General features: G+C 44.4%; 2 protein-coding genes across 4 annotated transcripts in view; one reads left to right on the top strand and one right to left on the bottom strand.

Moving 5' to 3' along the window:
* Positions 1-4,728, top strand: sec61g (SEC61 translocon subunit gamma). 2 transcript variants are annotated; one of them, XM_048266685.1, is made up of 4 exons: positions 1-103; positions 549-661; positions 4,168-4,270; positions 4,584-4,728. In XM_048266685.1, exons 2-4 carry the CDS (start codon positions 568-570, stop codon positions 4,591-4,593), a joined length of 207 nt encoding a protein of 68 aa, XP_048122642.1. In that variant the 5' UTR covers positions 1-103; positions 549-567; the 3' UTR covers positions 4,594-4,728. The 2 variants fall into 2 exon arrangements, with proteins under 2 accessions (XP_048122642.1, XP_048122643.1); XM_048266686.1 differs by having other exon boundaries at positions 16-129.
* Positions 4,340-27,906, bottom strand: part of tpk1 (thiamin pyrophosphokinase 1) — a 69,214-nt gene continuing 45,647 nt past the window's right edge. For both annotated transcript variants that reach the window (XM_048266682.1, XM_048266683.1), the window contains exons 8-9: positions 27,078-27,189; positions 4,340-4,956 (exon numbers count right to left, since the gene is read on the bottom strand). In XM_048266682.1, the coding sequence (XP_048122639.1) occupies positions 4,817-4,956; positions 27,078-27,189 (252 nt within the window). In that variant the 3' untranslated portion in view covers positions 4,340-4,816. The remainder of the gene's footprint in view (positions 4,957-27,077; positions 27,190-27,906) is intronic.

Raw genomic sequence — 27,906 nt, 5'->3', positions numbered from 1 at the left:
GTGGTCTTAACGCTACGTCAGCCTTCTACCCAAAGACTTTTCGCAAGAGATACGTGGCCAGAAACATCAGCCGGCCAAATTGTCAACATCTGTCACAGCACAGGTACATAGAGATGACTTAATACAATTGTAAGTGTTATTAAGTGTTTTTGAAATGAGACTGTTTATTTCTGTATTTATGTCTGTCTGGAGGCCACAGATAAAATGACTATTGATATAGTTTTCTAACCCGTTAACGTTAGCCATTCAACGTTAACGTTAACGTTAGCTGTTGACGTTAACGTTAACTTTTTTGTTATGATCTTGCTTTTTTGACAAACTTCTAAAGCATTCGTTTTACTCTTTTAGCATTGAGTGTAGGCTATGATTAAATGTTGTGTTATATTGTTTTACACTGCTAATGTTCATAATCTTAAAAACTATCTGAACTTTTTACGATGACGTTGACGTTAGGCAAATGTTCAGGCAAAAGTAAACCCATGAAGTAATATTGCCTTTGGTGATGAGCAAGTGTGTTTATCACCATGTAATCTTTTTACATCATTCAGGAAACTCCACTTTACCACCATGGATCAAGTAATGCAATTCGCGGAGCCCAGTAGGCAGTTCGTAAAAGATTCCATCAGACTCGTGAAAAGATGCACAAAACCCGACAGAAAAGGTTAGTAGCCGAGGACATCTAGGTATTTACATATTAGGTCGTTTATGTGACGATTATTAAATGTCTGCTAAAATACGTGTGCTAATGTGTGCAGTGTGGGTAACGTGCCTTATTATGAGGAGGACCTTCACACTTCTCAGATTCAGAAAAGTGGTAACTTATTACTAGTGTTAGCCTATAGTCTATCTCCCAAATCATTGAAACTAGCTTGGCATCGATGTCAAAATCCTAATCTCATCACCTCAATCTCCTTCACCAATTTGATTGAATCACTCGGGGGTGGGGGACGTGTTTGTTGGAGAGTTTTGGGGTGGGGTTTGAGTAGAACAGCGAGTAGCCTACTACATAATGTTACCTGTCTGTTGGGTGAGGAGAAGTTATCTACAGTACACAACACATGATGTTAATCTACAGGTACTTTGGTACAAAGGACAGGCCTGCATTACTGCTGTTTACTACCAGCTTCTTCAAACCATAGTTACAGCGCTCATGGTCCAAGATATTGTAGTGGGAGATTTACTGCTGTGAGCATGGAGCAATACCATGCTGTGACGTTTAGGTTCTGCTTGAGGTCCTTACCAAATAAATATCATTTTACTGATAATTACTGTTAACGGTGATGGTTCAGCCCCCAAATTAGTAACCTGTATGAGCATTTCTTTAATGAAAACATGGCAAAATACGGATTGAAGTGCTGATTACAGTTTATCCCATAGACAGTAACAGAAATAGACACAGCCACCCCATAGGACTTGAGTAGAGACAAGTGAGGCCAATTTGAGCCCCTTTTCCAGGTGAAGCCTTATTGTACTGTGTGTGCATCCTCAGGGTGAAGCCTTATTGTGCTGCGTGTGCATCCTCAGGGTGTAGCCTTATTGTGCTGTGCATCCTCAGGGTGAAGCCTTATTGTGCTGTGTGTGCATCCTCAGGGTGAAGCCTTATTGTGCTGTGCATCCTCAGGGTGAAGCCTTATTGTGCTGTGTGTGCATCCTGGGTGAAGCCTCATTGTGCATGCATCCCTCAGGGTGAAGCCTTATTGTGCTGTGTGTGCATCCTCAGGGTGAAGCCTTATTGTGCTGTGCATCCTCAGGGTGAAGCCTTATTGTGCTGTGTGTGCATCCTCAGGGTGAAGCCTTATTGTGCTGTGCATCCTCAGGGTGAAGCCTTATTGTGCTGTGTGTGCATCCTCAGGGTGAAGCCTTATTGTGCTGTGCATCCTCAGGGTGAAGCCTTATTGTGCTGTGTGTGCATCCTCAGGGTGAAGCCTTATTGTGCTGTGCATCCTCAGGGTGAAGCCTTATTGTGCTGTGTGTGCATCCTCAGGGTGAAGCCTTATTGTGCTGTGCATCCTCAGGGTGTAGAAGCATAATCTTAGTCTCAAATGAAAGGTAACACATTGAAGTTTCATGCTTGTACTTGGATTATACTTCAGGGGTTCTGATATGGAATGACTACACTAAATATGGAATAATTACAAAAAATTATAAATCTGTATCTATTTTTAATTAAATTGGTGGACTACACATCTGCATAACTAATATTGGATCAAATGACATGAATATACAATTTATATGGATTCTTGTGAATATTTCAAGACCCAATATGCTATATCTAGCATATTGCTAATTGTTTGTTTCCACTCGATGCTTTCCTAAATAGCTTATCTGTGGACTTTCCTTTAGACTGCCTTTGAGTTTCTTATCCAGAGAATACGGTTACTTCTTATCCAGAGAATACGGTTACTTCTCTCACAAGCTCATGGCATCATTTTAGCATTCATTTCTAAAAAAAAGTTTATCACGGAGCGTAAAGTTAGATACAAGGTTATGACACCAGTCACACAATGTTGTATTTCTCTGGAAATGGAAATGATTCATATAAAGGCTTAAAACGCGTTTATCAGCGTTTCTCAAACTGTGGGTCGCAGAGACATGCCACGTGAAAAACAGGAGTTTTATTTTATTTTATTTTTTATTTGTAGCTAGGCCCAGGTAGCACCCGATGCGCAATGGACGCACTGTGTTATTCATAGGGAAGCGCTCGTGTCAAGGCAGCTTAGTTAGTCCCGACCTACATGAGATTTTTAACGTTGTTGTGAGAGTGATGAATTTCATCAAAACCCGGTCCTTAAAAGCGCGTCTATTCTCCGCACTTTGCGAAGAGATGGTAGCTGACCAAAAGGCTGTACTGTTTCACAGCGAGGCAAGGTGGCTTTCGAGGTAAAGTGCTGTCGCGTGTTTGAGCTCAGTCGCCTCTTCTTGGATGAAGAGCGCATGTTTGAATCTGCAAGCACGTTCACTAATGAACATTTCTTGACGAAGCTGGCCTATCTTAGTGATATATTTGATATATCTTAGCGATACATGAGTTAAATGTCCAGTTATAAGGCAAAGACAAGCACCTCCCTCACCTAGCAAATAAAATTACTGCATTCACCGAAAAAACTTTAGGTATGGGACAGGCGCCTCGATCGCGACAGTATTATGCCTTTGAGATTTCTGAGCGAAATCGCCGAAACGTCTGATTCGGGAGCCTCTTGTGATTCCCATGTGTTAATCAGTAGGCCTACATCACATCCCTGCAAAGTTTATTTAAAAAATATTTCCCAACCAGCAGTGCTCTGTATGACTGGATTATGGATCCATTTAATGCAGCATGTTGGTATTTCATTGAATATATTGTACAATGCTGTAAAATGGCCTATGCTTCCTAATATGTTGCTGGAAAACAGAAATATGTGTGTTATTATGTATTTATTTATTTATTATTATATCTGCAGCACCAGCAGATTTTAACTCTGTTGAAGAGGATATATTTAGAACTTGTCATTATTTCAATAAATTTCACAATTTTAAGCTTGACCTACCACTTTCTTAGAGCGATGAGGGACAGGTGGGGCTCGAGAATGCCCCCTTGATCAAAGTGGGGAATGAAAGAAAACGTTTGAGAACCACTGCTCTAAGGAGTGACTCAGAAAGTCACGCAGACAACTGTCTCACTCTCAAGACACTAACTTACACTAACTTATAACTCACAGGGTACTTAGCTACACAATAACATAATGGGAATTTGTTGTCTAGCTCATTGGTTCCTTATACCTTATATAGCTTAGGAAAGCTAACAGCTTTCTATAAGGATCTAGTTTGTTAACTACCACAGTCACGAGTTGGGTCGCGATAGTCTGTCATTTTTAAAAAGTGGGTCCCCAGAAAAAAAGTTTGAGAAACACTGCTTTAGATGTAAAGTTATTCGCCGTCAGTGACGGCAAAATTAACGGGGGTCAATGGAATGCTAGGTCCAGATGAAGCCATATTGGACTCAGAGCCTCCTGTTGGGGCTGCGCTTTCCGAACGTTCGCTTACCTCCTTGGTTTCTCCCTGCAGGTTTGTGGTGTTGTGAAAACTAGTAATGGAATGATATACATTCAGTGTGTACTGATGAGCCAGAGGGACTGTACAGTGGTTGGGTTTTACTGATGCATCTTGGTGATCCAATTTGTGTTGTAGAATTCCAGAAGATTGCCATGGCAACAGCGATTGGATTTGCGATTATGGGCTTCATTGGGTTCTTTGTGAAACTCATCCACATCCCCATCAACAACATCATTGTGTAAGTACCACTCATCCACATCCCCATCAACAACATCATTGTGTAATTACCACTCCACCAGCCAAGACATCATGTGAATTGTTTTATTGTTATTAAAAATGTTAGAATAGAAAAACTACAATATCTTGTACAGTGTACAGTATCAGTACAGTGTCTTGATTTTCATGTTGAGATCAGTAGAATATACTAAAGTGCATAGTATTTCAAACTAGACATAATACACGAAATTTGTTCTAGCATTCAGTACATATACTTTAGTCCAGACTAGTATCCCATGGTGACTAACACACTACTCCTCTCTTTGTCTCCACAGTGGCGGCTAAACTACTGCTCGTCGGCTAGACCATTGCTTGTGCTGACTTTTTTAAACTATGATGGTGACTGAATGGGATGAATGGAGAATTTCTACGTTGTGTGTTTGTGGACAATTTGTTAATAAATAATCCGTGGGGAAAATACCTATGGTATGGCATCCGTTCTTAAGTGTGAAGGCACTTGGCAGACGTTCCATTCAAGTCTGAATCCCCTGGTGGAGCAGAGCGTTGGCTACTTCATGTGAATGCCCATGCTCCACAGAAGGGGCTTATCTGAGGTCACAGTCACAGGTCTCCTCCCCTCGCTTGGGTCGTGGGGCTCGTAAGTGTTGGATGTGCTCACCAGCCGTCCAAACTCCAGCACCTGGTTGTCTGCAGACAGAGATAATGATGATGATGATAATGATGATGAGTATGATGATGAACAGGGGTATTACTTTCAGGTATGTGTAAGTATAAGTATAAGTAAGTAAGTATACTCTATACTCTTTTGATCCCATGAGGGAAATTTGGTCTCTAATTTATCCCAATCCGTGAATTAGTGAAACACACTCAGCACACAGTGAGCACACAGTGAGGTGAAGCACACACTAATCCTGGCACAGTGAGCTGCCTGCAACAACAGCGGCGCTCGGGGAGCAGTGAGGGGTTATGTGCCCAAGGGCACTTCAGCCGTGGTTCGGGGTTCGAACCGGCAACCCTCTGGTTACAAGTCCAAAGCACTAACCAGTAGCCCATGGCTGCCCCCAAACTGGTGGTACTGAGATCAAATTATTTTATGAGCAAAAAAAGTGAAATCAGTCAGTAGAACCAACTGGCGGCTCTGATGTTGGAGTTTGAGTTGCACTCTGCTGCCCCAAACCAAAACAGAACCTAAATGAGACTCAATCTGTCACTGCATTAGAACTTTTCTCACCTTTAAAGTCAATACACTGACTTCTGTGTTTTAAAAACCTCTCCACAGACTAGAAAACAACTCGACGGCATATGTGCCCAAGAAACCCCAATGAACCTGGCGATTTGCAACACTTCTCCCTCTTTTCTTTATCTGTTTTTTGCCTTTGCTCCCCTGGGCTCGGAGAATAGAGATGCCAAGAGCTGGTGTATTGATGTTCTCATTAGTGAGTCCCCCCAGGAAGTGGCCTCACATACCCTAGTGTGCGTAAGCGCCCCGCGGCGCTGGCATCCCCCCATTCTGTCTGCCGCTCGCTCGGTGGAAAGCCCAAACGACGTCGGACCGCTCCGCTGGGCGCCAGCGAGAGTTCGGCACCCTCCCACCCCACCCCCCTGGCCCCCACCACGTTTTGAACCATCTGCTTCAAAAAACGCAGTCATTATGTGTGAGCACTGGGCATGTAGAGCATGAAGTGCCCAGTGGATCGGCCCGTCCTTTCAAAACAAATATTCTTCTGCTCTTGGCAGCAACGAATCGGCTTTGGACATGAATAGTGGGAGGACTTTAGAACCTTGGTGGTCGAGGAGAGGAGGAGGGGGGTGGTGGTGGGGGGGTCTATTCCCTTTACACAAAGATGACTTCCCACAGTCTCCTGCATTGATTACTGAGCCATGGGGGGTTAGGGGGGCAGCCTGGGCTTGTGGAGTGAATAGAGTTATAACCAAATGATGGGGGTCAGAAGGTTGCCATTTGAAGTTCATTTATTTATGCAATGTAACTTCAGTTTGGGTTAACTCCTCAAGTCAGCAATAATGATTAAAAATAGCACAACACAACACTGTCACAGGCAGAAATGTCATATAGTAAATATTCAGGTAGCATTTGACCTGAGGGTTGATCTAATACCAGACATCACAAACAAACAGCGACCCCTAGTGGCAGCAATGGGTACTGCTCCAGCTTTGAATGTTAATGACATCCTGTCCACTGCACTTGTATTCAAAGATAATCTGTCAGTCCAAATCAGCATATGGAAAGTGACACACTGGGGCCGTCTGCTGGGATAACAACATGATGGGACTTATGTGCTATTTGCCCAAGCCTTTAACCAGCTAGTCATATCAACACTCTACACTACTATTGATACTCCTTAAATAAACTGTTTGATTCTTACAGCCGTAGACAAAGGTATGTGAGCTTTATAAATGCTTTTAATATATTAGATTGAAAAAAGAAGGGAGAACAAATAACTACAGCAGAGAAGGTCGTCTGGACCTCAAAGACATTTAAAAAAAAGGCTTTGCACTCCTAAAGAAACAGGATGTTTTGCTGGAAGACAGAATGGACACAAAGGAGCAGAAGCAGAAGCTTTGCTTTATCTGGAGGCAGTGGAGGGAACGATCCGTTTCCACCCTGAGCGCATGCTTTCCAAAGCAGAATATTTTCCTGCAGCTTTTGGGCACAAAGACACACCACTGCTGAGCCACTAGGGGGAGCAGAACGCTCCCACATTAGAGAGCAGCTACAGTGGAAGAGCCTTGTGATGCAACCTCCCAGATAAAACAGTCCATGGAATACATGCAGCAGAAAATCAGCCCTGCTTATTCTACATGGAATACGGTCATCTCCAACGTGAAGTTGGCATTGAAAGCCAGTTAACAGGATTCATTGTGTGTGTTGGCTGGGTCTGCTAGTCAGAAATTCAGAAAGAAAGAACGAGTGAATCCACAGATGAGTTTGTCCAGACGTATTGGTGCATCTAACTGAAGAGAATTACACATTCCGGGAATATATGTGAATATAAAGATTCAGCTGCATCTCTAAAATGGCCATAAAAACATCAACCACCACAAAACCACAGAAACCAATCATTCAATGCTTGGAATAGCTGCCTTGCTAATGAAGCTCTTCAACACAGCCTCCAAATGCCCCTCTATGCCTCCCAGGCCTTGTGTAATCAGACTGGAGAGGTACCCCCCCCCCTTTCCCTCTCTCTAACTCTCTCTCTCTCTCTTTTCCTCTCTCTAACTCTCTCTCTCTCTCTCTCTACAGTTTTTTTCTACTGCTTACACACTAAATCTTTGCTCGTCACACAATTTTCTAAACATGTCTTCCAAACATCATTACCCCACACCAAATCTGCAAAACCATACACTAATTCTCAGTGTTTGACACAGTTTTCAATTTACTATAACACATTTTGCAAAACACCACACACAAGTTTCTACCTAACACACAACAATCTAACAGGAAGTAACTTGATTTTGTTTTTCAAACAACCCATCAAAATGCCACACAAAATCACCAGTGCTTCACTCTCTCTCTTCACATGTGTAAACTCTCATTACTTTACTGAACACCATCCAATCATTGCTATGAATAGATATACTTTATATAGGTATAGGCCCTTTCAATCTGCTCAATTTTTAAATATTTTTTAAATATGGTTTAAATATTCAGAACCAATGCAGATACTTTGAAAAGAAAATTACAGTAATCGGACTTTAGCTTACAGTAATGTTCTACAAAAAGTTGACTTTATGTAAAACTTGTCTTTTTACTCTATTTTTGTTCGTCCCCATGTTACCATTAGCTAAATACATTTTTTCTGTGCCTCCAGAAATGCCTTAGGAACGCTTAGGATTGTTTGTTTCTGCAGTTGAAAGGGTCTATAAGCCTATGAATACATACTGTACACTGTGAGTATTGAAAATGTGTGTAAACAGTTGTAAAAAAACTGTAACTCTCTCTTTCCCTCTCTTTAACTCTCTCTCCCTCTCTCTCTCTCCAACTCTCTCTCTTTCCCTCTCTCTCTAACTCTCTTTAGCTCTCTCTTTAACTCTTGAACTTTGGACCCAAAATGGCTGCCTTGCACTACTCCACTTGCACTACTCCACTTGCACTACTCCACTTGTACACTTGCACACTTTGCAACTTGTTGTTGTCCTGTTGTCCTGAAAACACAACACTTCTGCTGCTCTTACATAACTTGCACCACTATGCCACTTGCTTACTTAGGTCAAACAGAACTACCTCAGCCATTTATTAGCCTGACTTTGCACTATTATATTGACTATCTATGCACAATTGCAACCCATTTTTGCTGCTCTTATTTCTTCATTGTATGTGCCTTCTTATTTACTTTTTATTGTTTACTTGAATGTTATGTTTGTCTGTGGACTTAATTGGTAAAATATGTCTTGTCTTCACCGTGGGATAGTGAGAAACTTTCGATCTCTTTGTATATCTTGGCATGTGAAGAAATTGACAATAAAGCAGACTTTGACTTTGAACTCTCTCTCTATAACTCTCTCTCTTTCCCTCTCTCTCTATAACTCTCCAACTCTCTTCCCTCTCTCTCTCTATCCCCTCCCCCCTCTCTCTCTCTCTCTCCGTCCTCCCTGCTCAGACAGGAGAGCGGATTAGCAGGAAAGGGGATGGTGTAGGATGGGAGTGTGTGTGTGTATGTGTGTGTGTGTGTGTGTGTGTGTGTGAGAATGTGGTGCTTTGTCACCCAGCAGGGTGCCAGGCTGAGGATGTGTGTGTGTGTGTGTGTGTTTGGTGGGGGTGGGGGTACACGACAGATGGGTCGCTCCGTTGAGCACCGCATCTTTGCAGGAGGAAAAGTGCTCTACCCTGCTGGCCAGTGGCATTCCCAAAGACCTGGACCTGCCTCTGCGCCGCCACAGGGTGCCAGGCTGAGGATGAGTGTGTGTGTGTGTGAGAATGTGGTGCTTTGTCACCCAGCAGGGTGCCAGGCTGAGGATGAGTGTGTGTGTGTGTGTGTGAGAATGTGGTGCTTTGTCACCCAGCAGGGTGCCAGGCTGAGTGTGTGTGTGTGTGAGAATGTGGTGCTTTGTCACCCAGCAGGGTGCCAGGCTGAGGATGAGTGTGTGTGTGTGTGTGTGTGAGAATGTGGTGCTTTGTCACCCAGCAGGGTGCCAGGCTGAGGATGAGTGTGTGTGTGTGTGAGAATGTGGTGCTTTGTCACCCAGCAGGGTGCCAGGCTGAGTGTGTGTGTGTGTGAGAATGTGGTGCTTTGTCACCCAGCAGGGTGCCAGGCTGAGTGTGTGTGTGTGTGAGAATGTGGTGCTTTGTCACCCAGCAGGGTGCCAGGCTGAGTGTGTGTGTGTGTGAGAATGTGGTGCTTTGTCACCCAGCAGGGTGCCAGGCTGAGTGTGTGTGTGAAAAGTGCTCTACCCTGCTGGCCAGTGGCATTCCCAAAGACCTGGACCTGCCTCTGCGCGCCACGTATAATAATAGTTTGATAATAGTGTGTTCATATCTCAGGGGTGAAAATGAGATCTAAACACACACACACACACAACCCTTGAAAACCCTGAAAAGCATCAAAAGTACACTAACTACTTGTAGTTTGGGCAATCTGAGATTGCTATAAAACTGAACTAATTGGCCACTAATTTGTGAATTTCAGTGCACTGATTTCACAGTGAGAAAAACATTCCATTGCACTCACTGCATAGTTCCTGTCAGCATCTCTTTTCCCCAACAAATGTGCCCTTGCACTTTAAAGGAAGTCAAAGTCAAAGCAAGTAGTTTCTTTTTCATTTATTTTTTGTCTCTTATTTTAATGGACGTCCTATCTTGCTCAGGCGCTCCAACAAGAACACATCCTTGCAGGAGAAATAAAAATGTAAGAAATAAATGCAGCTCCCTTAAAAGCGTCCTTAATCCCTTTCTGGGGCCTTTGGTAATCCCTAGTCACCGAAGGGCCGCAGACCGCCGAAGCGTCCCGTGCTGAGGATCTGGCATATTGTGCTTTCCCCCTCCGAGTCATTTGGCCTCGTCAGATTAGAGTGGGAGGAAAAGAGAAAAAAAAGGCTCCGACTGAGCCGAAGGCGTTTGTGTAACGGGCACCGCTGTCTTCTGAAGCACCTGCTTAGAGGGAGGCGGCCACTAATCGCATTCATGTGCCACATCGCTCAGTTTGCAGAAGCTTCATTAGTAACCGCCTCCCCCTGCTTGATACTGATCGATGACTGACACGGTGACAGGAGCCAAAATGGATGCTCGCTCCTTCGCTTGCCCTTCTTGCTCATGGATAACAATGAAGCTATTTGCGTGCCATAATTGCCACTTGGGCTATTAACTTACGGATACAATGTTTGCCCAAGAAATCCCTCAGCTTCAGATAAAGACAACCGAAACTTCTGGTGGTGTGCTGTGGTTGCCGTCCACAACTTTTCTAATGCAATATTTTTAATGAAATATTCCAATACAGATGCTTTGCTTTTTATCAGGCAACAGCGCCACACTGCAGTTCCATTAAAATCTTTACAGTTCCACAGGAGGGAGTATAAGAGACAGAAATGCTGATGTTGGTCTACAGTAGTCTGACCTTCAAATACAACATCTCCCTTTTCTGTCCACGCGCCTGGAGCTGACTGATTCTATCAGGACATAGGAGTGAGGAGGGAGGGGCTAGAATGCATTGATTGTGTACTAAGGTTGAGTGCTTTTTACAGATCGTTGACTTTTTTTCTCTCCTTTTTTTTTGGCGTTGAGGGCGCAGTGTCAGTGAAGTAGCGTGGCAATAATGTCCATAAATAAAGAAATAAATGTAACAACATCTTGGGTCCATTTAACTGTGAGACTGTCAGGAAACGTGTTCGCAACTTTTGAGCCTGACCTCTGTTGCATCTCACCATGGAGCTTCACTGACGCTCCAAGGTCAAAAAACGAAGAATCTGATAAAGCGTTTTACTGGCCTCTCGCTGATAAAAATCCTGTCATAGCCATTAGCGGTTTAAATGGCGGTGAGTCATTGCATCTGATAAGAAGTGCTTTTAGCCATACACATCGTGTGCTTCTACATTTGTCCCGTGCTTCAGAGAGCCAACGTTCAATAAAACCATTTCTCACCCTGGAGAAAACAAAGACAGTGCAACAGAGGGAGAGAATAAGAAGTCACTGAAGTGCCTTTGGGGAGGGGGACGCTAAAACTGCTTCAACAGGTTGAGTATAAAAAGTGTAGGCATGAAAAATGAATCAATGCCTCTTGGTATCTACGGGAAACAGAAAAATAAAGGACTAGATTTCAGGCGAAGGGGGAAAAGCTTCGCTTGGATGACACAATCACACAACAAAACCACGAAAGCGAAAAATTGTGAAACCCCTGAACTTCTGCACACAGAACAGAAAAGAGAAGAAGAGAGATCTGCACACAGAACAGAAAAGAGAAGAAGAGAGATCTGCACACAGAACAGAAAAGAGAAGAAGAGAGATCTGCACACAGAACAGAAAAGAGAAGAAGAGAGATCTGCACACAGAACAGAAAAGAGAAGAAGAGAGATGAAGGTGTTATTTTGCAGCCATATGAGTCCAACTCCCCACTGCACAATTCTGAAAAACCCTAAAGAGTGAGCCATGCACTCAGGGCTTGGAGGGAGCCTGAGCGTTTACAAGAATGACGTTATGAAGATTGTGATGTAGACATCCGTGTTCTTATAAGACTCAGGATCATTTCAGACAGGCAGATGGTGAGCCATTTTCAACTAATAAAATGCAGATCTGTAAAATAAAAATGCAAATTTGGTCAATATTATTGGCATTGATGTTTTTTTTTTTTTATCACAGATGATCACAGATATCATTTAGTTTATAGCTTATACAGTCATTTTATGGTACAGTACCTCTGGAATACATAATACCTCTTGCCAATGACAGCAAATGAGAAAGGCAAGCGAGGTTATCTGCAGCCAGGTGTGGCTATCTGTGTGGCTATCTGCAGCCAAGCGTGGCTAGTGCGGCTATCTGCAGCCAGGTGTTGCTATCTGTGTGGCTATCTGCAGCCAAGTGTGGCTAGTGCGGCTATCTGCAGCCAGGTGAGGCTATCTGCAGCCAGGTGTGGCTATCTGCAGCCAGGTGTGGCTATCTGCAGCTGCAGACGTTTCGGTAACACTTTCCTCAAGAGAATTTACAGATCATCTGTTGAGATTCAAGTTCAATAGGTAAAATTGTTGTTGACCACTGAACATAACCTTAACCAAACCCAGCCCCTAACCGCAACCTTAACCATAACCATAACCTTAACCATAACCTTAATAGAGCTTCACTGGGAAAACGTCGCATGAATAACTAAAAGAGGTTTCATTCAGACCAGTCGACTGTCAGTATTCAGGCTCTTCAAAGTGCACAGAGGACATTTTTTAGAAGTAGAAGTGGGACATTTTGAAATGCACAGCAAAAGAAAACTCATGCCTTTTTACTATTTGGTACTGTTTGGTATTTGTTTAAAGTGCTCTATGACAAAGACAACAACAACAACAAAAAAGCATCAATGACTCATTCCTCAGACGGAGACATTTCCGCACCAGGCCTGAGCCGTAGGCTGATCACTCCACAGCGTTTGTTCAGTCTTCCAGCAGCACTAATGGGGCCAACAGGCCAAGGACTAGACATGCTGCTGTGCTCTCCTCTTTACTTATCTACACCTAATGTGCCATTTTCCAAGAAAAGCTACTTTTGTTCACATTGCGAATTCATTCAAAACACTTAAGACAAGCTGTTTGTCAAATGAGGTGTGCATTTGAATTTGTGTAAGAAAACTACTCCTGTGTCCCCAGGAAGTCAACACCAACCCCCACAGACATCCGCCACCACCTTCTGTCAAACAGATTAACACTCTAAAAGCCTCTCCTGCCCCCAGCCTCGTATGACAATTAAACCCCAACTGCAAACTTCAAATCTGCTGACATGCTCTCTCTAGTTTGGAAAAGGAGTCCAATGTTAAATTGCATTTGGTCCGACTGAATAGCTGTCACTTCGCTGGGGCTGTTGTCTCTTGGAGACGAGCACTTTGTGACTCAACAAAAGCTGTCAGAGCGTTTTCTGGTGAGGCTCAAGGCTTCGCTCCCTCTCCTCCCTCTCGCTCTGTCGTTCGGATGTGCAAATAGACCTACTGGCTATCATTTGACACTTTCTCCATTTCAGCATCCCAAATAGTTTAGCATTCTGCTGAAGTCTCTGTGCTGTATTAAAGTTCCAACACTACATAGAGCCCTAATTTACTGAAGGCTGTAAGAGAGACCGAACAGCATTATTCAGGAATTTCTGTGTGGTGTTTTGACTCCTCTCCTTCTACTGCATCTGGCTAAGAAAACATGATTACATCATTTCACATTTCCACCTGCATGTCAGTCTCATTCCAAACAGGAACCAGTAGTTCATCTCAAATCTCTGTAGATGGCCAAGTGTCTTGTACATTTAGCATGACCAAGCATCACTAACAACCTGCTTGGCATAGCATGGCCAAGCATCACTAACAGCCTGCTTGCCATAGCATGACCAAGCATCACCAACAACCTGCTTGGCATATCATGACAAAGCATCACCAACAACCTGCTTGGCATATCATGACCAAGCATTACTAACAACCTGCTTGGCATGATGGGAGCCACTGGGTGTCAGTAAGCTCACTATCCATGATGGTTATCTGGGATGTACAGTAGGAGAGAAGCTTCACCGTTTCCACCTAATAACCACCCCCACAGCTGGTAAAATCACAGCAATCAATATTTCAACACTAGCTTATGCACATTTGGGCCTTCAGGGAGTAATCAGTTCATTATAATTGACCACAGAGTGATAAATAGTTTAATTAATGTGTCGCACAAATGTGTGGGGTTAGCATATCGGCATGTTTCAAATGGCCACTGAAACTCTGTGTGTCTCAACAGCACTCTGTAATTAGCACCATCAGAAAGCCCAAACTGTGGGGAAAACGGGGCCTCGAGTAGATTTCAGCTTCGTTTTACGTACAGCTTGATGTTCCAACAACACACCATTTGGAAACAACCAGCTGTTTGAGCACTTAATGGATGTTCATTTTCACATGTCAAAAAAGCAAAACGCTACCATGCCATTAAGCAATTAAGTCATTTACCAACCACATCAATTCACTCCAACTTTGCATCCTCTATTGCACCACAACATCGAACACTACAACAGTGATTAAAGAACCTTAATCAGCGTTTCCCAATTTACCATGTTTCCAAATGAAAGCCCAAGAGGCAATACACTCTAGATTCAGAATGAATGTGTGATCCGATTTGCATGTGGGCTTTAGCCATTTCATGGAATATATATCTGGCCTCAGCACAGTCTCTCAGTGGAGTAAACCCCTGGATACAGGCTAGACCAAACAGACATTTAAAAAAGTCTTTTCCACAAAAGCGGAGTCCCAAACCATAATCCCCAGTCTGTGTTGTGGCTGGTGGGTATAATAGCAAACTGAGGTATAAGCTGCAAGGTATTTTCCTCTCCTGTCGAACCAGACGCAGGGAATAAAGATTAACATCAGGGTCCTAAAAGGACTCTGGCGACGGCGAGGAAACCTTCAGCTGACCTCGGCAACTGTGCTCAGTGACCACGGCCCCCGACACCTTCAGGCTCTCCCAGGGTTCCGCTAGAGCAAATTACACAAAGGCTTTAATTAAAAATAAACAGGAGGAAATTGGAAGGCCTAATTTTTCAAAGCAGAGGTTTCATTTTTTTAGAGCTTGTTAGAGCAAGCACAAAAAAGAAATCGATACCTTGGAGACATGCAGTGGACGCACTGACTGAGACTGCTGTTTATACATAAAATACAGGGAGAATGAGACGGGGGGAAAATTTCTCACAGTAAAGCAATGCAAACATATGTCACCCGCATTAGTAGTTGTTTTCTGTGCTTGTGACGTGCAGCGGCGCATCATTTTCAGATGTGGATGATTAAGGTGTTGGAGACGGATGCGCCATTGATCATGCTTAGCTTTATTGCTAAGCTACTATAACCACAACTATAACGGGTCGTCAATAAACATGTCGCTGAATGGAATCTCCCTTCTCTCTGCAAAACCACAAAGTCCTGCATAAAACATCAAAAAGGCACAGAAGCACCAGCTGTCGTACACCGCTACAACCCTGCTTGTTCTTGTGTCAGCTAGTGATTAGAATATTAATTTGCTCCAGCAACTATCCTTGACTTTTTTCCCTGTTTTCTCTCACTGGCATATAACTCCCGTTTTTATGTTCAAACAAATGCATGGACCTATTCATTATGTTTACAAGAGAGACACTGGCATTTCGGTTTGTCTTTTTTTTTTGTTATAGATAGATAGATAGATAGATACTTTATTGATCCCCATGGGAGAATTCAAGAAATTCAAGAAATTCAATTCAAGAAATTCAATTCAAGAATTCTTATCAAGTTTTTTTTATTGTATTTTATAATTCATACAAGCAACAAACAGAAATACATCTAAGACAACAAATAAGACAACATACAACATTCAACCACATTCACCCCCACCCCAGCCCAAAAGAAAGACATTTCGGTTAATTAAAACAGCTCAAATGATATACCAAGTTAGGAATGAAGATGAAAAGCAGGAGAGTAAGCAGAAAGGGGCCATAAGGCCATGGCTACCATCCCAACATACTGGAGAGTAAGCAGAAAGGGGCCATAAGGCCATGGCTACTATCCCAACATACTGGAGAGTAAGCAGAAAGGGGCCATAAGGCCATGGCTACTATCCCAACATACTGGAGAGTAAGCAGAAAGGGGCCATAAGGCCATGGCTACCATCCCAACATACTGGAGAGTAAGCAGAAAGGGGCCATAAGGCCATGGCTACCATCCCCACATACTGGAGAGTAAGCAGAAAGGGGCCATAAGGCCATGGCTACTATCCCCACATACTGTCAATAAAAGATGACCATAAATGAATGTTTTTAGCCTAAGCGCCATGCATGGCCACAGATTTGAGGTGCTTTCCATCTCTGTGCTATAAGCTTCTTGGCAGCAGTAAGGCTACCAGGAGCCAGCGCTGGTGCAGCAAGGAAAGGTCTAGACCATTGTTTGTCCTCTTCTTTGCACTATGAGACACTGCAGGAGGCAATCCCACTGTGTCTGTAACTGCAAAGGAAGGTCCCCATGTTAATGGTATTCCTTTCATCTGCTAGAGAGGGAAGTTAACAATCGTATAAAGCAACACAGCCTATTATATCAAGCAAATGACCCCTCACGTCTATCAGGGGTAGGCATCTGCAATTAGGACTTGGAGAATGACGGAGCTTTCTTTCAGTCACTTTGCTTTACACTAGAAGGCTATCATCATGTACGTAGTTAAGCTCACATCCCCCATCCAGAGTTTAGCATTTGTCAGTACATTTGTCAGGAGACATTGTTTTGCACCCACTGAAAAAATGGAACCTGTCGACCTATTCATTAACATTGGTGTGATGGGACGTCAGGGTTTACTACTGGGTTATTTACATTTGCTTTCTGTGTAATACTACAGCAGAAGTTTTTGTGATGGGCAGTCAATTTAAAGCTTACTGGCAACGTTTGCAGGATGTTTAAATGCACAATCGTAAACATGTTGTGATGGACGACTCAGCAGTTATTTTCTAAAGGGAGGAAACAGCTCCATTAGGTTGGCAAAGAATAGAAAAAAAGCTCAAGTGCAGCATATCCATTGAAAACCGACAGACCTTTGAGCAACACTTAAAAAAAGAAGAAATAAAATGCATCTGTGGAAGTCTGCTCAGATGGTGCAGATTATCTAAATTTGGTTTACAATGTGAGACGCGTGCTCTGCATTGGACTGGATTTGAAAGCCTTGCAGACAGGCGGAGCGCTAAAAGAGTGGAGACGCCAGGGGGCCCAAATGACTGAGCATGTCGAGCTCAGCCAATTACCTCCAGCAGATCTCTTTCGGGATGTGTCTTAAATAAACAGAGCTGGCGGTTAGAAAATTAAACTGACAGCTTTGAAGGCAATGTTCCCAGCCCCCTCCACTCTTCACCCCTATTTTGTGTAGACAATCTGCCCCCCCGCACCCAACCAATAATGGAGGACGTAATAGAGGGAGGGGCCAAATGTGGGGGAGATCTAGCTGTTGAGGGGTCATTAGAGAGCAAGAACGTCTCCCTCCAGGAGTCTCACCTGCCTCTCTGATGCTGTCAGCGCCATCATGTTTCAGAGGCACCCGACGGGGGAGTGTGTTCTAACACACACACACACACACACACACACACACACACACACAGGCACAACACACACACACACACACACACAGGCACACACACACACACACACACACACACACATACACAAAGGCACACACACACACACAAAGGCACACACACACACACACACACACACACACACACACACAAAAGGCACACACACACACACACACACACACACACAGGCACAAACACACACACACACACACAGACTCACACACAAACACACACATAAACACATGTATTCATGCACACAGGTAGACGTACACACAAGGGCATATTGAATGGGGCCCAAATTGAGCACATTCTCTCTGGATGTGCAGCTCCATGGGCCTCAGACCTGCTGCAGCCTTTAAACACAGCGTCCACGGGGGAGGGAGGGGGAGGGAGGGGGAGGGAGACACAGGGGCAATCTGGCAGGAATCAAATAGGACTCAGTAGGATGCGTAGACAACATCACACGCGCCTCTATCCTTTATCCTGCACGGCTTTTCCAATTCCCCTGTTCACACATTACGTGCACATACGAGGCGGAACCTTAAAGCTGCTCATTTGTTTCCTGTAACTGGATAGTACGTGCCGACAGTTAATAACACCTGACAACACCTGATGCACCTCACAACGTGGTCGCCCTTTTGGGGCTTGTCTTCTCACAGTTTTAATAAAGGTCTTCATTTTCTTTTCGGTTGAGCAACAAGACAAAAAAAAAAAAGCAGGAGCCTTAGTTTGAGAGTTTACAAAAGTGTGGTGCATCATAATGCAATCTCGGTTAGCAGAGTGCTGTCGCTGAGAAGCATCCCATGGCCAGGGAATAACCTCTATCAGCCTCGCACGGATCATGCACCCCCCCCCCCCATTTCATTCCCTTTAAAAGGGATTGAATAGGCTGCCGTTGCTTCTGTCAATAACCCCGAAGTAGCGTTCAGTAATGCATCCTGTTCGTAGCCTTATGACAACCTTTAATAGTCAGCCTTGATTCCCCGCAACGCCAGTCCCCTTAGGGATAAAGCAGCAACGGCCCATAACGTCGTTCCATTACAGATCTATTACTACCAACGAGCTGCAGGGGCCGCTAAGCCACTAAGGAGCGCGCGTGTCAGCGCGTCTGCTATTAAACAACAGCTAATGAATTGTCCACAACCTCCATCTGGCCTCTCCTCAATGTCATTGTCATTTCTCAAAGAGATTTGCTTCATTTGTTCTACTTCAGCACATCCTAAAAGTCTTTAGAGAAGCCGTTCTAGAGATGGTCTCACATTGACACCAGGGCTGTCAGATGAAACCTGATTTAAAGAAACAATATGGCCACTGGAACACTGGACACAATATGGCCACTAGAACACTGGACACAATATGGCCACTGGAACACTGGACACTATATGGCCACTCGAACACTGGACCAGAGACGGTTGATAAAGCGAAACGATTCATAAGAGGGTAAATTCTGGCACGCTGTGACGTAGGGTTCGAAGCTGTCACGCCCATTTAGGAGTCTAGCGGGAGGTCCAGTGTCCATGTATTCCTATGGGAGAAATGAAAATTTTCTCGGAATATGACCAATCCCATAGCCCTACATTCAGCTATGTAAGTTTTGAACCCATTTTCTACAAGCCACATCTTCCTAATGTGAGTCGCTACCCGATGTGAGTCACGCATGCTCAGATTGATAGGTTTTACGGCAGGGATCCGACTGAAATCCATAAAATAATTAACTTTTCTGTTTCAAAAACGTTTTAGCTATCTAAGATTGTTTGATTGCTAACGCTAGCGAACGCCATTCAAGTGACAGCCTTTGTTGTGCTTGATTGATTACTTACTTGCTTACTTGCCAGCAGTGAACAAACTTCGTTATGTAGGTCCATTTTTATTGATATTACAGAAGTCTCTCGCTAGCAGGCTACTTCAGCCTCTAATCTAGAACTGACATTAGAGATCATGCTGTGAAAATGTGATGCCTTACGCAAAATAATACATTACTGCTGTGTAGGCTAATGTGATTATTCTGTGGCTAACAGCACTGGTAGTCGCAAAGTAGCAAAGTGACACATGCGCGACTCACATCCGGTAGCGACTCACATCGGGGAGTGACACACTGGACACAATATGGCCACTGGAACACTGCCTATGCAAATTGAGGAACACAGAGGTGCTTGTTTACACTGCTTATTAAATGGCTCTCAAAGTCTGCAGAATATATCACAGTAACACTGAGAAACACTCATAATATGCCAGAGCCGTTACAAATGGCTTCTCATTTTGACCGAAAACACAGTTATAGTGACAAAGAAGCTTTTATTGCCCCCCCCCCCCTTTAAAATAGAGCAAAATATGAATTCCTTTATCCATTTCACCATGGAGAACCAATCAAGCATGGCAGGGTACGAGTAGTGACCGCAGGGCTGTTAGATTAACTGGACTAATACGAAGCAGTATCAAGCTGCTGAGGACTTTGTGTTGTGTGATTCTGTGGGCTGAGTTGCTGAAGGCCTTGCTACACACACAGGCCTTCAGGTCAGGCGTCGCTGCATTGCACTCACAGCTAGTCTCAGGACACGACCTTGCTTTTAGGGGACCCCATTAGTTCATTTGAGAGTAATGCACGAGGCACCGACTAAAACGTCCGCCGAGGGCAGGTGATTATCTCAAAGGAGAGGGAAATGAAGGCCCGTGAGGGGCAGCGGCTCCCCCGCCGACGTGCGTGTACTCTGGGCTCTCCTGATTTGCAACTACTGTGGAGGCGCTCTGCATGGACAGTCTTATTAGGCTCTCATGGCTCACGTGTGTGTGTGTGTGTGTGTGTGTGTGTGTGTGTGTGTGTGTGTGTGAGAGAGAAAGGGAGAGAGCGTAAGCTTTTTGAATTTAATTCAGTAAGAGTATAAGTAGTACACAAGACACTCCAGATGACTGACAAGTGTGTTCTACACATGTGTGTGTTCCTCGTGTCATATGCAGTGTGTTAGGAAGTGGCATCTTGCTCGTCAGCTCTGTCTATAAATACCAACGGTCGGAGAGTAGTAGACTGAACATTTTAAAAGAAAGATATTTTTTAATACTTCAAAATAACATTTGATAAATGAACCTTACATTTTTAAGTAGCCATAGGTCTGTAGATTTGAACAGAATCCGATGTTGTTGACCGTGCTCAGAGTTTGTTTACCGTGCTCAGAGTTTGGTGCCGGGCCGGTGGGTGCCCTATTTCCACCCACTGGAGCTCCAAGCGGTTTTGTACACGCAGCCTTACAACACTGTTTACAGCTCGTTGAGTCACTGTACAGTACAATGTCATTTTTGGTACACAGCTAATTTAGATACACTTATGGGGTGGATGCCTGCGTTTCTTTAGAAATCCACCGTCTATAGAAATGAATATTAAGTGACACATACATGTAAAAGGACGAAAATAGGGCACGGGTAGAAATAGGTAACTTTCCGATAACATCAAAAACTAAGAGTATTGTATTTGGTTGTAATCATTCCTTATGCAACACGACTTGTTCTCAAATGTCCATATAAAACAAACATCCACTTACTCTTACACTGGTTAAAAGACGGGGATGGGCTGAAAGCTTCATTAATCTCAACTTGGACCATTTTAAATAACAAAACCCGACTGAACGATCTTTTCTACAAAGGTTCTAATACCCACTTATTATTATATTATTGTTTAATTATAATTGTTGTACTGTCGGACCCCAAGAAGAATAGCTGGGCCAGCTAGTAGGCATCCTATAAAAATAAATGTCAGTGTAGCCCCTGGCATCTGTCTTCAATCAGACCACACAAACTGGCACGGTTTTGCACATTGCTAAACACACACCTTCTAGAGTTATACGGGTCAATAAATGAACAGCGCTGCAGCCTTGAGGTTCATCCACGCTTATTTAACTTTTCAAATCACGACTCTATGCAAATTGGGGGAAAGGAATCAATTTCTAACCCTAATCAATTAGGCACTCTGTGGAGTAATGATAGAAGTCTATGGAGTAAAAGGAAAACGTGCTGTGAGACTCTGTTTGTCAATGTATTTGGAAAGAAAGTCTCATTGATGATTTCAACATTTATACAGAGAGCTCCACCAGGTGTGTGTGTGTGTGTGGTGTGTGTGTAACTCGAACATTTCAACTAAAATAAGCCCCTGGGTAAGAACAGCAGAACACCTCACAGGCTTGCTAGTGAGGTTTAGTATTTCTCAGATGATTTATTCATCAGTCAGCATACTGCTGCACTGTTTTCATCATAAACAATATCAAACGTCAGACAACATAGACAATTCCCTCTGAACTCATGCTACTGGAGATATTAGCTGTTCAAACCAATAATATTAAAGAGCTCTGGGATCCTGCCACACAAAGCTATTGTCATCGGGGGGGGCTGGCCAAATGTTATGTCAATGTTAATATGGGTACAGTCTACTCAGTGAAGCTCTGCAGCTCACCAATTCATAAACCGCAATGGCTGCAAAAGCCTTCTTATGGAGCTACTTCCCACCTAAAACTGCTATGTAAGCCCAATGACAATGATAAACAACTTCATTCATTCTATGGCAACTGTGGGGAGAGTAAAACTGCCGAGAGAGGCAACTTTCATGTTGGTGAGTTCCGGCACATTGTTATGAGGAAAAAGTAGCAACACAGTGAGATGTTTCATTTGTGCAGCCTTAACTTGCTTCCTGGAACAAAGCGAGACATGATAATTAACGAATCAGACTAATGCCATAGTGTTAGCGCAGCGGTCACAGCACTTCGTTTCCCCCTTTGGTTCTTCTGTGTCTGAGCATGACTGGAGTAGAGCGCCCGCGCATACACACACACACACACACACACACACACACAGCAGACCACGGCGCACCCACACATACAGACACACACACACACCATCCAGACTCTCCAGAAGTGACGCACACGCGCATACACACACACACACACGCACCCGTGCACACACACACACACAGCAGACTGAGGCGCACCCGCGCATACGCATACACACACACACACACACACCACACACACACCATCCAGACTCTTCAGGAGTGACGCACCTGTGCGCACACACACACACACACACACAGCAGACTGACTCTCCAGGAGCGGTGAGCTGCTGCTTATCTGCAATAAGAGGCTGGCGGAGGACGATGGAGAGCTGACCCTGTCCGCAGAGACAGTCCTGACCTCCAGAGGGCGTCGTCCACTTCCTCTCATCACTGCGGAGGTGTGGGGTGTGGGGCGGGTGAGGGCTGCAAGGCCAGACTGTCAGGGCCACAAGGTCCGAAAGGTTTCGGGCAGCCAGCCGCAAATTAGCATCCCGCCAGAGATGGCAAAAGTACTCACTTCCAGTACTCAAGTAGAAGTACAAATACTTGTGTTAAAAAATACTCTGGTAAAACTAGAAGTACTGATTTAACTTCTTTACTCAAGTAAAAGTAACAAAGTACAGGCTTGGAAATTTACTTAAAGTATAAAAGTAAAAGTAGTCTTGTGAATGACAACCATTTTTTATGTGAGTGCAAGAGTGCCAGTCTCTCTTTTTAAATCTTCCCATAACCTGTTGTGCCATTTCTAGGCTTTCCCCCCCAACATTGCACTGCCTACTTCAGAGGGTGTTCTTTTGGCCTACCATCAAATGCTGGACATCTTTAGAAAGCTAAGATCCTGTAGTTAGGACGCACTGGCAGAGAGTTACAGAGCCTAGAAGATTGTTTTTTTTTTTTTCAGCCGGATTAACAAGCATCTCTGAATTGACCACATTTCAGCCCTCTAGGTCACTTCATATGATTTTAGAAACACAACTGAGCCCTAGCACCAGGTCTTGCAAAGCTGTGTGCAAAAGTAGATCTATGTAGAGTGAAAAAAGGTACTTTAGATCATTATTTGCCAAGGTATGCTCATGCGTTTTGTAATTCCCTATGGAAACTCCCCATAGGACTTTTGGTTACCCAAAATGTATACTGACAATAAAAGTATGCATTTCTGTAGACTATTTGGATTGTCATTTTCTGATATAGAATGACTACACAAAATGGAATAATTCCACTAAAGTCTCTATTTTTGCATTTTCTTTGTTGGCTTCATGGGTGTGTATAAGATGGACTATACATCTGTACAACTAATATTGGATAAAACAACATGAATATTTAATTCCTATGGATTCCTGTGAATATTTCAAGGCCAGGAATGTAGTGGTAAAATCAGAGGTGGGTAAACTATGAGTTCTGTGATCACAGTAAGGTGGACTGCGCCATGCGGTATCAGATTTTTAGAAAAGGCATTCAGAACATGTTTGATGATGGTGGAGGTTATTGTCTAATGTTTATAACAATATAAGTGGTTCAAAGTGTGTTGATGAGTGTATATATTGTTATTGTGGATAATACAGTGACATTTTTAAATGTTAACAGTTGTATTGGTGAATAAACTCTTTTGAGAGGTGGATAAACTCTAATAAGAGATTAATAAAAGATTAAACTCTAATAACTATTTCTGAAATTTCAGAAGTGGAAACTGTGTTTACTTGCGTTTAGCCTCCACTACATCCCTGTTCAAGACCCAATGCTGCATCTACTTATTGCTAAGCATATAGGCTACACTGCAGCTAGAAGTTAGGGAAGCATCAAAGGCGAGGAGAGGATGAGGGCATTTTTGACTAAATTTAATTAAGACATACTACTAGGCCTATGTGCTAACATTACTGCCATCAAGCTGTAATGATTTGCCGCGAATGAATGCTGCCCAAATCTGTTGAGTCATCTTGTAGTGGATTAGATCCAAGTGCAACTTATATTTTCCATCCGCTTATTGATGATGGCTGCTAAAAAAATAATAACGGTAGGCTAACTCCACTGAAATTATTTGAAACTAAAGTAACGAGCCAGTTTTCTAAAATGTAAGGAGTAAAAAGTACCGATATTCGTGTTAAAATGTAAGAAGTAAAAGTAAAAAGTCGCCTCAAAAATAAATAGTAAAGTAAAGTAAAAATATCTAAAAAATATAGTACAGTTACGAAGTAACTTCAGTAACTTCCCATCTCTGCATCCCGCTAGCCGCAAATTAGCATCCCACTAGCCGCAAATTAGCATCCCGCTAGCCGGACTGTGCGGTCAGAACTGGCCCGGCAACACACAAGCACGACAACACACAAGCCCGGCAACACACGAGCATGACAACACAAGAGCACGACAACACACAAGCCCGGCAACACACAAGCACGACAACACACAAGCCCGGCAACACACGAGCACGACAACACACGAGCACGACAACACATGAGCCCAGCAACACACGAGCCCAGCAACACACGAGCACGACAACACACGAGCACGACAAGTGGGGTCTCGTCTCATGATGGTACTGCACTCAGAAATTGGGCTGAATTTGAGTCTCTTTTGCATTTGTATGCAGGGATTCACCTGTGTGTGTTTTAAGTCAGACATCTGTCACATCGGCCATGCCCCCATGCCCCCATGCACCCCATGCCTCCATGTCCCCATGCCCCCATGCACTCCATGCACCCATGTCCCCATGCCCCCATGCACCCCATGCCTCCATGCCCCCATGCCCCCATGCCCCCATGCACCCCATGCCCCCATGCACCCCATGCACCCATGCCTCCATGCCTCCATGCCCCCATGCCCCCATGCCCCCATGCCCGAATCGTCTCCACCTCCGTCTTGGCTACGCCATCACGCCGTCTCCGAGTCTCTACGGCCCCATTAAAGTGGGAGCGCTGCTTCAAGGCCCTTCAACGTCTGTCCAACGACTCCAGCCATGCAAGAGTCTGCTACACTCCTCACCTTAAACGCACACACTGTTCCGTGGGTGTCTTTCAAACGTGTGTGTGTGTGTGTGTGTGAGAGGCAGTGTAAGGATGAAATTAGTTGTAGTCTGGGTGTGTTGTGAGTTCACCAGTGCATTTCAAATGATACTGTGCTGTGGATGAATTACTTGACAGTCCAAGGAGACGTAAACACACACTGCTCTTACATAACGCTCAGATGATGGATTAAGGGCGAGAGCGCTGGCTTGATGGCTTTTACAATTCTGTGTGAACCATTTCATGCTCCCTGAGCGCGCACGTTTTAAATGTGAGAGCAGACGACTTCAACTGGGGCATGTGCACACACGTCAGAAAGAAGAGAGGAGCCCTGGCCGTGGCGTGACTGGCTGGGGCACCTGCACCGTACGCCGGCGACCCGGGTTCAATTCCCGCCCTGAGGTCCTTTCCGGATCCCACCCCGACTCTCTCTCCCACTCGCTTCCTGTCTGAGACTCCTGAACAATGCTGAATTCAAATCTTGAAACTCGCCTGTAAACACTGGATAATGCGTTATCATAATAATAATAATTGAAGGAATAACCTAGGCTACTTTTATTGACACGTCATAATTACAGGTTTTTGGTTCATACTTTTTGGTATGAGGCAGGTGTGAAGACTCAATAAAAATTTAATTGAGGACATCTGTACGCACAACTCTTTCTTACCATGACACTGCTGTGTTTAGAAAAATGTCTTTACTTTGTATCGCACCAATATTGCTACCCTCGCGGCACGAGTCACTTAGCTATAGGCTAAGTACCCTAATAAGCAAGTAGGCTAGCTGCTAAGATAATCTCTCAGCTATAGCAACAGGTGTGCTGTGTGTGTTCTGGTGGATGATAAATAGAGCGATGCGATGGGCCAGCTTATCAAACTTCCCAGCAGACAGGCGAAAGTACTCGTGGTGCTTTTTCCTTCATTAGCTCTTCCTTCGGCTCAGTGCTTTCGACATCCCACGTTCTTCTTTTTCTTCAGGCGTTCCAGGCTTCTTTGGTGGTTGTGTCCTACTTTCCGCTCGACGATGCATCCCCCCAGTTGGTGGGGCAGAGTATCACAGGTAATCCGTGCAGGCATAACCTTAACGATTTAACGCGCATTCAGGACAGCAGAAGTCTGAGTGAGTCTCGGTGAGTCTCGCATGTCAGAAAGAAGTGCCGGTGTGTGGTCAGAAGACGGTGAGTCTAGAGACGGTCTCGCATGTCAGAAAGAAGTGCCGGTGTGTGGTCAGAAGACGGTGAGTCTCACACGTCAGAAAGAAGTAATGGTGGACCGTGTGCTGGTGTGATGTGTGTGTAGGGTGGACCGTGTGCATGTGTGATGTGTTTGTAGGGTGGACCGTGCATATGTGTAATGTGTGTGTAGGGTGGACCGTGTGCATGTGTGATGTGTTTGTAGGTGGAACCACGTGTGCTGGTGTGAGGGTGGACCGTGTGCTGGTGTGATGTGTGTGTAGGGTGGACCGTGCACATGTGTAATGTGTGTGTAGGGTGGACCGTGTGCTGGTGTAATGTGTGTGTAGGGTGGACCGTGCGCATGTGTAATGTGTGTGTAGGGTGGACCATGTGCATGTGTAATGTGTGTGTAGGGTGGACCATGCGCATGTGTAATGTGTGTGTAGGGTGGACCGTGTGCTGGTGTGATGTGTGTGTAGGGTGGACCGTGCACATGTGTGATGTGTGTGTAGGGTGGACCGTGCGCATGTGTGATGTGTGTGTAGGGTGGTCCGTGCGCATGTGTGATGTGTGTGCCGACTCACCCAGGTTCCACTTGAGGCCGGTGGTGTGTGTGCGGCAGGGCGATCCGACGGGGATCAGGCTGCACCACGCTCCCTCCAGCCCTGTGCTCACATCCAGCTGGTGGCGTCTGCCCTGCACACACACACACACACGCAGCAGAGAGGTCAATACACACACACACGCAGCAGAGAGGTCAGCTCAGCTCACACTATCACACACACACACCACAGCACACACAGCAGAGCAGAGAGGTCAGCACACACACACACACATCACACATACACACACAGCACACACATAAACACACTTATTTCTCTCTCTGCCTCACACACACACAAACAATTATCACACATGAATACAACAAACCTAGGGGCACACTTCACTGAGCTCGCACACACACACACACACACACACACACACACACACACACACACACACACACCGCAACATCCAAGGATTCAGGACAGGGTCCTTGTCAATGATTCATTAGAGTGGGAGTAGTGCACAGAACTGTGAATGGCATCGCAGCAGCGTCAGAGACAAACATGAGACAGTTTTATATCCTTCACTAGTTCCACTTCCTGTTTGAACCCTGTTTCCCTCAGTATATCAAAGGCACTAAGTAAAGATTCTAGATCGGAAGACTATCAAACATTGATACAGGGCCTTCACAGTGTATAATGTGTGAAGACATCCCACAGAGATGTGTGTGTGTGTGTTTCAGGGTATGCCTGTATGTGTGTGTGTGTGTGTGTTAGGGTGTTTTATGTACCATGGACCGGTTTGATTCCTATTTTTTTTTTCACGGACCCCGGGGGGTTCAGGGGTTCAATGTTCCCTTATGTGTTG

Source organism: Alosa alosa, chromosome 16, assembly GCF_017589495.1.
Source record: "Alosa alosa isolate M-15738 ecotype Scorff River chromosome 16, AALO_Geno_1.1, whole genome shotgun sequence".
In the NCBI taxonomy this organism is placed as follows: domain Eukaryota; kingdom Metazoa; phylum Chordata; class Actinopteri; order Clupeiformes; family Clupeidae; genus Alosa; species Alosa alosa.
This window is presented reverse-complemented; position numbering and strand designations above follow the sequence as displayed.

Bases quoted from the DNA above. Each gene is read 5' to 3' on its own strand.
- sec61g (XM_048266685.1), top strand. From the start codon at position 568: ATGGATCAAGTAATGCAATTCGCGGAGCCCAGTAGGCAGTTCGTAAAA. The intron at 662-4,167 runs GTTAGTAGCCGA...TTTGTGTTGTAG, and splicing joins CACAAAACCCGACAGAAAAG to AATTCCAGAAGATTGCCATG.